The sequence below is a fragment of the Vulpes lagopus genome, chromosome 11 (genome assembly GCF_018345385.1).
Source record: "Vulpes lagopus strain Blue_001 chromosome 11, ASM1834538v1, whole genome shotgun sequence".
NCBI lineage: Eukaryota > Metazoa > Chordata > Mammalia > Carnivora > Canidae > Vulpes > Vulpes lagopus.
In genome coordinates, this window is record NC_054834.1 from 101,611,238 (window position 1) to 101,623,226 (window position 11,989).

General features: G+C 43.1%; 1 protein-coding gene across 27 annotated transcripts in view; it reads right to left on the reverse strand.

The window, feature by feature from the left end:
- The window catches only part of LOC121501618 (titin-like), a 281,158-nt gene that overhangs the window by 56,114 nt on the left and 213,055 nt on the right, over positions 1-11,989 (reverse strand). For all 27 annotated transcript variants that reach the window (XM_041773882.1, XM_041773881.1, XM_041773880.1 and 24 more), the window contains 11 exons: positions 11,501-11,821; positions 11,116-11,400; positions 10,719-11,018; positions 10,105-10,407; positions 9,583-9,858; positions 9,181-9,480; positions 8,786-9,088; positions 8,331-8,630; positions 7,346-7,633; positions 6,693-6,989; positions 6,300-6,602 (listed from right to left, as the gene is read on the reverse strand). In XM_041773882.1, the coding sequence (XP_041629816.1) occupies positions 6,300-6,602; positions 6,693-6,989; positions 7,346-7,633; positions 8,331-8,630; positions 8,786-9,088; positions 9,181-9,480; positions 9,583-9,858; positions 10,105-10,407; positions 10,719-11,018; positions 11,116-11,400; positions 11,501-11,821 (3,276 nt within the window). The remainder of the gene's footprint in view (positions 1-6,299; positions 6,603-6,692; positions 6,990-7,345; positions 7,634-8,330; positions 8,631-8,785; positions 9,089-9,180; positions 9,481-9,582; positions 9,859-10,104; positions 10,408-10,718; positions 11,019-11,115; positions 11,401-11,500; positions 11,822-11,989) is intronic.

Sequence of the window (11,989 nt, forward strand, 5' to 3'; positions counted from 1 at the left end):
AGTGCGCCGAGCTCCCTAAGGGCTGCAGCGCTCGGCGGGACCCGGAGCAGCTCGGAGGGGCTCGGGCGGCGGCTCCGCGGAGGGGGCTGCGGGGCTCCGGGAACAGCTCAGCGGCGGCGGCTCGGGCGGAGGAAGAAGCTCCGCGCGGAGGGGGCTGCGCGGCTCCGGGAACAGCTCGGAGGGGCTCGGGCGGCGGCTCCGCGGAGGGGGCTGCGGGGCTCCGGGAACAGCTCGGCGGCGGCGGCTCGGGCGGAGGAAGAAGCTCCGCGCGGAGGGGGCGGCACGGCTCCGGGAACAGCTCGGAGAGGCTCGGGCGGCGGCTCCGCGGAGGGGGCTGCGCGGCTCCGGGAACAGCTCAGCGGCGGCGGCTCGCGCAGAGGAAGAAGCTCCGCGCGGAGGGGGCGGCGCGGCTCCGGGAACAGCTCGGAGAGGCTCGGGCGGCGGCTCCGCGGAGGGGGCTGCACCGCCGGGAGCGCGAATCCAACAGCGCAGGCCCCGGAGCACAGGGCGCCGGAACACAGCCCAGGATCCGGCCTCCCCCGGGACAGGCAGAGGCCGGGAGGGCCCAGGACAGCGAGGACGCTCCTGCCTGGAACTGAGCAGATCAGCGGCCCCGCCCCGGAGCCCCCAGGCCCTGCAGAAGGAGAGCTCCGGGGCTACTGCGGGGGCTGGATCCAGGGTCCCAGAGCTGCCCCCGCCACTGTGGCTTCCTCCCGGGGCCTCACGGGGTGAACAACCCCCACCGAGCCCTGCACCAGGCAGGGGCAGAGCAGCTCCCCCAAGTGCCAACACCTGAGAATCAGCACAGCAGGCCCCTCCCCCAGAAGACCAGCGAGACGGACCAGTTCCAAGGGAAGTCAAGGGACTTAAACTACACAGAATCGGAAGATACTCCCCCGTGGTTTTTTTTGTTTTTTGTTTTTTTTGTTTTTGTTTTTTTTTTTTTTTTTTTTTTTTGGTTTTTTTTGTTTGTTTGTTTGTTTTGTTTTGTGCTTTTTTTTCTCTCTTTCTTCTTGATTTCTGATTGCTTCCCCCACCCCCCCTTTTTTCTTTTTTCTCCTTTCTTTCTTTTTCTTTCTTTTTCTTCTCTTTTTCCCCTATTTTTTTCTTCTTTCTCTTTTTTCTTTTTCTCTTTTCTTTCCTTCTCTCTCTTTTTCTCCTTTTCCCAATACAACTTGTTTTTGGCCACTCTGCACTGAGCAAAATGACTAGAAGGAAAACCCCTCAAAACAAAGAATCAGAAACAGCCCACTCTCCCACAGAGTTACAAAATATGGATTACAATTCAATGTCAGAAAGCCAATTCAGAAGCACTATTTTACAGCTACTGGTGGCTCTAGAAAAAACCATAAAGGACTCAAGAGACTTCATGACTGCAGAATTTAGATCTAAACAGGCAGAAATTAAAAATCAATTAAATGAGATGCAATCCAAGCTAGAAGTCCTAACGACGAGGCTTGACGAGGTGGAAGAACGAGTGAGTGACATAGAAGACAAGTTGATGGCAAAGAGGGAAACTGAGGAAAAAAGAGACAGGCAATTAAAAGACCATGAGGATAGATTAAGGGAAATAAATGATAGCCTGAGGAAGAAAAACCTACGTTTAATTGGGGTTCCCGAGGGCGCGGAAAGGGACAGAGGGCCAGAATATGTATTTGAACAAATCCTAGCTGAAAACTTTCCGAATCTGGGAAGGGAAACAGGCATTCAGATCCAGGAAATAGAGAGATCCCCCCCTAAAATCAACAAAAACCGTTCAACACCTCGACATTTAATAGTGAAGCTTGCAAATTCCAAAGATAAGGAGAAGATCCTTAAAGCAGCAAGAGAAAAAAAGTCCCTGACTTTTATGGGGAGGAATATTAGGGTAACAGCAGACCTCTCCACAGAGACCTGGCAGGCCAGAAAGGGCTGGCAGGATATATTCAGGGTCCTAAATGAAAAGAACATGCAACCAAGAATACTTTATCCAGCAAGGCTTTCATTCAAAATGGAAGGAGAGATAAAGAGCTTCCAAGACAGGCAGGAACTGAAAGAATATGTAACCTCCAAACCAGCTCTGCAAGAAATTTTAAGGGGGACTCTTAAAATTCCCCTTTAAGAAGAAGTTCAGTGGAACAATCCACAAAAACAAGGACTGAATAGATATGATGACACTAAACTCATATCTATCAATAGTAACTCTGAATGTGAACGGGCTTAATGACCCCATCAAAAGGCGCAGGGTTTCAGACTGGATAAAAAAGCAGGACCCATCTATTTGCTGTCTACAAGAGACTCATTTTAGACAGAAGGACACCTACAACCTGAAAATAAAAGGTTGGAGAACCATTTACCATTCAAATGGTCCTCAAAAGAAAGCAGGGGTTGCCATCCTTATATCAGATAAATTAAAATTTACCCCGAAGACTATAGTGAGAGATGAAGAGGGACACTATCTCATACTCAAAGGATCTATCCAACAAGAGGACTTAACAATCCTCAATATATATGCCCCGAATGTGGGAGCTGCCAAATATTTAAACCAATTAATAACCAAACTCAAGAAATACCTTGATAATAATACACTTATACTTGGTGACTTCAATCTAGCTCTTTCTACCCTGGATAGGTCTTCTAAGCACAATATCTCCAAAGAAACGAGAGCTTTAAATGATACACTGGACCAGATAGATTTCACAGATATCTACAGAACTTTACATCCAAACTCAACTGAATACACATTCTTCTCAAGTGCACATGGAACTTTCTCCAGAATAGACCACATACTGGGTCACAAATCGGGTCTGAACCGATACCAAAAGATCGGGATAGTCCCCTGTATATTCTCAGACCATAATGCCTTGAAATTAGAACTTAATCACAACAAGAAATATGGAAGGACCACAAACACGTGGAGGTTAAGGACCATCCTGCTAAAAGATGAAAAGGTCAACCAGGAAATTAAGGAAGAATTAAAAAGATTCATGGAAACTAATGAAAATGAAGATACAACCGTTCAAAATCTTTGGGATGCAGCAAAAGCAGTCCTGAGGGGGAAATACATCGCAATACAAGCATACATTCAAAAACTGGAAAGATCTCAAATTCAAAAGCTCACCTTACACATAAAGGAACTAGAGAAAAAGCAACAAATAGACCCCACCCCCAGCAGAAGAAGAGAGTTAATTAAAATTCGAGCAGAACTCAATGATATCGAGACCAAAAGAACTGTGGAACAGATCAACAGAACCAGGAGTTGGTTCTTTGAAAGAATTAATAAGATAGATAAACCATTAGCCAACCTTATTAAAAAGAAGAGAGAGAAGACTCAAATTAATAAAATCATGAATGAGAAAGGGGACATCACTACCAACACCAAGGAAATACAAACGATTTTAAAAACATATTATGAACAGCTGTACGCCAATAAATTAGGAAATCTAGAAGAAATGGACGCATTCCTGGAAAGCCACAAACTACCAAAACTGGAGCAGGAAGAAATAGAAAACCTGAACAGGCCAATAACCAGGGAGGAAATTGAAGCAGTCATCAAAAACCTCCCAAGACACAAGAGTCCAGGGCCAGATGGCTTCCCAGGGGAATTCTATCAAACGTTTAAAGAAGAAATCATACCTATTCTACTAAAGCTGTTTGGAAAGATAGAAAGAGATGGAGTACTTCCAAATTCGTTCTATGAGGCCATCATCACCTTAATTCCGAAACCAGACAAAGACCCCACCAAAAAGGAGAATTACAGACCAATATCCCTGATGAACATGGATGCAAAAATTCTCAACAAGATACTAGCCAATAGGATCCAACAACACATTAAGAAAATTATTCACCATGACCAAGTAGGATTTATCCCTGGGACACAAGGCTGGTTCAACACTCGTAAAACCATCAATGTGATTCATCATATCAGCAAGAGAAAAACCAAGAACCATATGATCCTCTCATTAGATGCAGAGAAAGCATTTGACAAAATACAGCATCCATTCCTGATCAAAACCCTTCAGAGTGTTGGGATAGAGGGAACTTTCCTCGACATCTTAAAAGCCATCTACGAAAAGCCCACAGCAAATATCATTCTCAATGGGGAAGCACTGGGAGCCTTTCCCCTAAGATCAGGAACAAGACAGGGATGTCCACTCTCACCACTGCTGTTCAACATAGTTCTGGAAGTCCTCGCCTCAGCAATCAGACAACAAAAAGACATTAAAGGCATTCAAATTGGCAAAGAAGAAGTCAAACTCTCCCTCTTCGCCGATGACATGATACTCTACATAGAAAACCCAAAAGCCTCCACCCCCAGATTGCTAGAACTCATACAGCAATTTGGTAGCGTGGCAGGATACAAAATCAATGCCCAGAAATCAATGGCATTTCTATACACTAACAATGAGACTGAAGAAAGAGAAATTAAGGAGTCAATCCCATTTACAATTGCACCCAAAAGCATAAGATACCTAGGAATAAACCTAACCAAAGAGGTAAAAGATCTATACCCTAAAAACTATAGAACACTTCTGAAAGAAATTGAGGAAGACACAAAGAGATGGAAAAATATTCCATGCTCATGGATTGGCAGAATTAATATTGTAAAAATGTCAATGTTACCCAGGGCAATTTATACGTTTAATGCAATCCCTATCAAAATACCATGGACTTTCTTCAGAGAGTTAGAACAAATTATTTTAAGATTTGTGTGGAATCAGAAAAGACCCCGAATAGCCAGGGGAATTTTAAAAAAGAAAACCTTAGCTGGGGGCATCACAATGCCAGATTTCAGGTTGTATTACAAAGCTGTGGTCATCAAGACAGTGTGGTACTGGCACAAAAACAGACACATAGATCAATGGAACAGAATAGAGAACCCAGAAGTGGACCCTGAAATGTACGGTCGTCTAATATTCGATAAAGGAGGAAAGACTATCCATTGGAAGAAAGACAGTCTCTTCAATAAATGGTGCTGGGAAAATTGGACATCCACATGCAGAAGAATGAAACTGGACCACTCTCTTTCACCATACACAAAGATAAACTCAAAATGGATGAGAGATCTAAATGTGAGACAAGATTCCATCAAAATCCTAGAGGAGAACACAGGCAACACCCTTTTTGAACTTGGCCACAGTAACTTCTTGCAAGATACATCCACGAAGGCAAAAGAAACAAAAGCAAAAATGAACTATTGGGACTTCATCAAGATAAGAAGCTTTTGCACAGCAAAGGATACAGTCAACAAAACTAAAAGACAACCTACAGAATGGGAGAAGATATTTGCAAATGACATATCAGATAAAGGGCTAGTTTCCAAAATCTATAAAGAACTTATTAAACTCAACACCAAAGAAACAAACAATCCAATCATGAAATGGGCAAAAGACATGAAGAGAAATCTCACAGAGGAAGACATGGACATGGCCAACATGCACATGAGAAAATGCTCTGCATCACTTGCCATCAGGGAAATACAAATCAAAACCACAATGAGATACCACCTCACACCAGTGAGAATGGGGAAAATTAACAAGGCAGGAAACAACAAATGTTGGAGAGGATGCAGAGAAAAGGGAACCCTCTTACACTGTTGGTGGGAATGTGAACTGGTGCAGCCACTCTGGAAAACTGTGTGGAGGTTCCTCAAAGAGTTAAAAATAGACCTGCCCTACGACCCAGCAATTGCACTGTTGGGGATTTACCCCAAAGATTCAGATGCAATGAAACGTCGGGACACCTGCACCCCGATGTTTCTATCAGCAATGGCCACAATAGCCAAACTGTGGAAGGAGCCTCGGTGTCCATCGAAAGATGAATGGATAAAGAAGATGTGGTTTATGTATACAATGGAATATTACTCAGCAATTAGAAACGACAAATACCCACCATTTGCTTCAACGTGGATGGAACTGGAGGGTATTATGCTGAGTGAAATAAGTCAATCGGAGAAGGACAAACAGTGTATGTTCTCATTCATTTGGGGAATATGAATAATAGTGAAAGGGAATATAAAGGAAGGGAAAAGAAATGTTGGGAAATATCAGGAAGGGAGACAGAACATAAAGACTCCTAACTCGGGGAAACGAACTAGGGGTGGTGGAAGGGGAGGAGGGCGGGTGTTGGAGGGGAATGGGTGACGGGCACTGGGGTGGACACTTGACGGGATGAGCACTGGGTGTTTTTCTGTATGTTGGTAAATTAAACACCAACAAATAAGAAAAAAAAAAAATTAAAATTAAAATTAAAATTCAAAAAAAAAAAAAAAAAAAAAAAAAAAAAAAAAAAAGAAATGGGACTCTTTCATGAAAACTTACACAGAGGGTCCTGGGCATAAGCAGCTTTGGATGCATCGCTGGGTTTCCCTGGTCCAGCCTTATTTATAGCTGTAACTCGGAACTCGTATTCGGTGCCTTCTTGGAGACCTGTTGCTTTTATTGTTCTTTCTATAACAGGTTTCCTGTTGACTTTAGTCCAGTTAACTGCATGGGTTTCTCTCTTTTCTACCAAATAGCCAGTGATAGGTGAGCCGCCATCATCTGCTGGTGGTTTCCAGCTGACTGTCATGTGATCTTTGGTTATGTTGCTAATAACAGGAGGATCGCAGCGCCCGGGTGGGTCTGCAGAGATTGATCGAAAAGTTAATATGGCCTTCTAACAGGTAACCTCTAAAAAAAATAAAATGAAAAACTAGAGGAAAACATTCCTACCATATGGGTTCTTAGCAACTGCTGGTTCCGTGAAGATTGGATCGCCCACTCCATATTTATTCTCAGCACAAATTCGGAACTGATACTCGTGGCCCTCTATAAGTTTCTCCACGCTGCAGCTGGTGATGGGCACAGTCGCCGAGACCTGTGCCCAGTTGGGTCTGCTTGTTTCACGTTTGTCAATAATATAGTTGGTGATTTCTGAGCCTCCGTCTTCAAGAGGAGGTTCCCAAGAAAGCATTGCACGATCTGCATACATTTTGTTGATTTTAACAGATGCTGGAGGACCTGGTTTATCTGAGAAAGAATGAGAAAGGCAAGTGAAGTCTTTCACTAACACATGTGAAATGGGGAATGAGTAGATTGGAGGTCTGGAGACCTGGCTGCAGTCTTTCTATTATCATTAAGTTCCTGTGTGACCTTCAAAGGTACATAGTTTTTCAGAATCTTAATTTCCTTATATGTAAGCTTTGTAACTGGACTTGTAATGCTCTTTTCAGCTCTAAAATGCCATTGCCCTGTGATGAGAATAAGTCTCTTATTACAAAAGATACATCAGGGTATGTGTCTTTTCTCACATAGGATTTTGTAAATTCTATTACATCACATTAACCAAAGTAGAACACCAGATTCTAAATAAGCACTTTAGTTACCTAACACTTTAAGCTTAATGGTGGCTGATTTGGAGCCGCTTGAATTTTCGGCAGTAATGGTATAGTCGCCTGAGTCCTTTCTGTTCACGCTGAACAGCTCCAGGGTGCACAGGTTCCGCTGCATGGCCATCTTTATGCCTTCTGATGGTTTCAGGAGTGTGCCCTCCTTCTTCCAAGAGACTGTTGGCATTGGTTTACCAAAAACAGTAGCATCCAGGCAAACATTAGTCCCAGCTTTCACGGTAAGCAAAGATTTCATAGCCACACTCAGGTCTATCCTGGGAGGAACTGGAAAGAGAGAAGATAAGGATTTTAATTTAAGCAAAGTGACATTGTATCATTCTTATTAATAAAAGTAGGAAATTCATATGCTCAGTCTCTTTCAAGATGAGATTTTTACAAATAACATTTATTATAAAATAATATATTTAGGGGTGCCTGGGTGATTTTAGTCAGTTAAGCAGCTGACTCTTGATTTCAGCTCAGGTTGTGATCTTGGGGTCATGACATCAAGCACAGCATCAGCTCCATGCTCAGGGAGGAGCCTGCTTGAGATTCTCTCTCTCTCTCCCCCCTTCCCCCACTTGTGCTCTTCCTCTCTCTCTTTCTCAATAAATAAAATCTTAAAGTAATATAGGTTTAATGTAGAAGTTTGATAATGCTAAAAATATAAAGAAAAAAATATCTTCTGTAATTCCAACATCCTTAAATTTTCACTATTATCATTTGCTACATTTCCTTGTCACCTCTCTGTGCCCATGTATGGTTGAAATTATATAGTCCTCTTAGTTTTTGTGTCTGTTTTTTTAGTTTAACATGTCAATAAGATTCCCCATAATCATAATCTTTAGTTGTCTGTATACAAAGTACCTGTTGTTTGACTTGGTTACCACTCCCCGCACCCCCATGATGTATATTTAAATTAGGAGGAATATACATTATAAGTACTTTCCACCTTTGCTTATAAGACTCAAAAGAATCTTACCATTTTCTGCCTGGATGGTCACTGGATCAGAAGGTTCAGAGGGCTGGCTAATGTTTACTGCGGTCTTGGCAATTGCTCTAAACTGATACTGAGCATTTTCCTCTAAGCCAGTGACTGTGTACTCCTCCTGGGGAATCTGGTGAGGTGAGGTGTTGCACCGTACCCACTTATCACCAGGAAGTTTGCAAGCTTCTACAAAATAGCCAATAATTTTGCTGCCTCCATCGTGTTTTGGACGAGCCCAGATGAGGGATACAGTACTCTTGGAAATATCGATAACTTCAGGCTTTCCAGGAGGATCTAAAACCAGAAGAGGTATTTTCAGCATTTATCTTAACAGCAGAAGGTACGAACTTCCATATTTCACATTATAACCCAGAAATATTTAGAATAATCTTCAAAGACTCTAAGATTTAAATATGCTCCCATAACGCACACTAACACAAATTACTTACCAACTGGCATTCTTGCGGTTACGTATTCTGTTGGCTTGCTGGGTGGGCTGGATCCAGCTTTGTTTAGTGCATAGATTCTGAATGAATACTCAAGACCTTCTACAAGGCCGGCACAAGGATATTCCAGTGACCGGACAGGAGTATCATTAGCTTTCACCCAGAGCAAACTGTTTCTTTCTTTGCGTTCAATCAGATAACCGGTAATGGGACTCCCTCCATCGCTGTCTGGTCTGTCCCATGCCACAAATATGCAGTCTTTGTTGACTTTAGTGACTCGTGCATTCTTTGGTTCACTAGGAACATCTGGAGAGGAAGTCAAAGGAAATGTCAGGTGTTTTTCGTAAGTAACAGACTGGAAAGAAACAATTTTTTTTTCTCCCTGAAAGAAACCTTACCAAATGGGAACTTAGCTAGCATCTTTGGAGATGTGAGAGGCTCTGAAATGCCAAATCGATTTTCAGCACGGACCCGGAAGATATACTCCTGGCCTGGGATCAGTTTTCCAATCCTGCAGGAAGTTTTTGTCACCGAAGCTAGAGCTGTCACCCAATCACCTCGGCTCACGTCACATTTCTCTACTATGTAGTTGGTGATGTTACTGCCTCCATCCTCCAGAGGGATGTGCCATGACAGGGAGCAAGCATCAGCGTCTATGTCAGAAATGTCAAACGGAGGCTGAGGGGGCCCAGGAGCATCTGCATAAACCAAGAGAAAGAAACATAAGAACAGGGGTTTGAGAGGAAAAAATGCTTCTGATCTTCATATTTAGATAGCCATTTGTCTAATGTTTAACCTACCCATGACGATAATTTTGATTTTTTGAGTGTCTGTCCCAGAACTGTTCTCTGCAGTGAGGCTGTAGTAACCACTATCTTTCCTAGTAATATCTTTAATGATCAGGATTGAAGAGGTGTCTGCTTTGTGCACTGCCAGGTGGCTGGAAGTGACGACATCATCTTCTCCTTTTTTCCATTTACAGACTGGATGGGGCTTTCCGTACACGTGGGCTTCAACCCGGAGTTTCTTCCCAGCCTTAATAGTAATTTGCTCTGGCATAAGGATCTTTGGAGGCACTAAAAACAAAATGAAAATTCATTACGTTTGAGGGGAGACGAAATTTCCTCTGGTGGAGACTATACTAGTGTTTCTCAAACGGTAGGTGGCACCCATCAGTAGGTTGGAATTAATCTTTGCATTACAGCTAATATTCTTTTTTTTTTAAAGAGTAAGATTGAACCAAATAGATGATATGAGTGTTCAGTCTCTATGTCAAAAGAAAAACTTTTATCACGTGATACAATGAGACAGTGGCCACTTACACAGCTGTTCTTTGGCCTCATATACTCCTTCAGCTTCTCTTGGCAAACTGACTCCAACAGCATTTCTGGCCGCTACTCTAAATTTATACTTCTTTCCTTCCTTTAGGCCAGTGACGACCAGGCTGAGATCTTTTACCACTGAGTACTCTGTCCAGCGATCTGCAGGCTGTTCCTCTTCTCTGTAACTTATGATGTAGCCATCGATTTTAGCACCTCCATCACGCAGGGGAGGTAACCAGGCTAACGTAGCACTGTTCTTTGTCATTTCAGTAACTTCTAGCTTCCTTGGAGGATCCGGCTCACCTAGAAGAAAGATGTGATTTTGAAGAACTGTCCAGGTAAACTAATCAAATCCCTTTGTTACTACACCGAAATGTTTGAGTATGCCACTTGCTTTGAAGCACGTGGAAACTAGCTCAGTGTGGTGAAAGTGAATAGTAACAGGATGGGGCAGATTTAAAAAGTCTTTAATGAGTCAGTTAGATATTCACTTGTACTGTTTGGGTCTCTACGAATTAAAGCCCTTTTGATGTGGTAGATTAAAATGTGTCTGTATCTTGACCTTGCTAAAGTAGGAGACTGGAGTTAAGAGGAGGAAGATGGATAGAACTTACACAGAGGATCTGATGCAAGCACTGGTTTGGGGACATCTGCTGGCACACCAGGGCCATACTCATTGACAGCAGTTACTCTGAAGTAGTACTCGTTCCCAGGGACGAGATTGGTGACTTGGCAGCTCGTTTTCTTGACTTCTGGGTTAACGGTCGACCACGTCTTTCTCTCTGCTTCACGCTTCTCCACAATATAATGTGTCACTTGGCTCCCACCATCATTCTCAGGAGGGGCCCAGGAAATGTGGCATGAGGTTTTTGTGACATCTGAAACTTTTAAATCAGTCACAGGTCCAGGAGTATCTGTGAAGAGCCACACCATCAGATACATGTGTCTCCTTGGCCTTATTATTAACTAATGTGTTTTTGAAGGAGGAGAAGGAACTCATTAGTCACCCACCTAATACTCTGACATTCACAAACACGGCCTTTTCTCCTGCTGGGTTCACAAGCGTCAAGGAATATTTTCCTGAGTCATCACGGGTAGAGTTGGGGATGACAAGGAAGGCCATGGTGTCAACCAGATCAACTTGTCCTTTTCTGACCACGTTGTCAATACCCACTCTTCGCCACGTGACTTTAGGAGCTGGTCGTCCTCTCACTATGGCAAATAGTCGAATAGGGCATCCTGCTCTCACTGTGACCAGTTTCCTCATGCTGGCATCCAAATCAATCTCAGGAGGTTCTGCAAATGACATGAAAACCATTAGTTGACTTTTCAGAACATGGGAGAGTCATGTGAGAAGTGTAGAGTGAATGAGTCCCATGATAAAATAGGGTCTCACCTAGGATTTCTTTAGGTTTAATAGCATCCTTTAGTTCTGCAGGGCGCCCAATGCCAGCTTGGTTTTGGGCACACACCCTGAACTCGTATTCCTGGTTTTCATCCAAGCTGGTAACAGTGAACTCCATGCGAACAAGTTGTGCTGCAGCATTACACCTTTTCCAGCCTTCGTCAGGTGATGTATCTTCTCGTTTCGGTCTCATTTCCACAACATAACCAATTATTGGTGCGCCTCCATCATACACTGGTTTTCCCCATCCAAGAGTTATGGAACTTTTGGTTGTGTCAACCACTTTGAGATTGGTTGGTGGACCAGGTGGTTCTGAAAATAAATTACATAAGAATGAATTTACTGGTCGTTAACTCCTACTAGTGGTATTCCAATGTGTAGTTTTATGTAGTCCACTCTCAGTTAATCAAAGATAGGACATTCAATTTCTTCATCACTGAATTCTTATTTTCCTTCATAAAATTTGAATCTACCATTGTT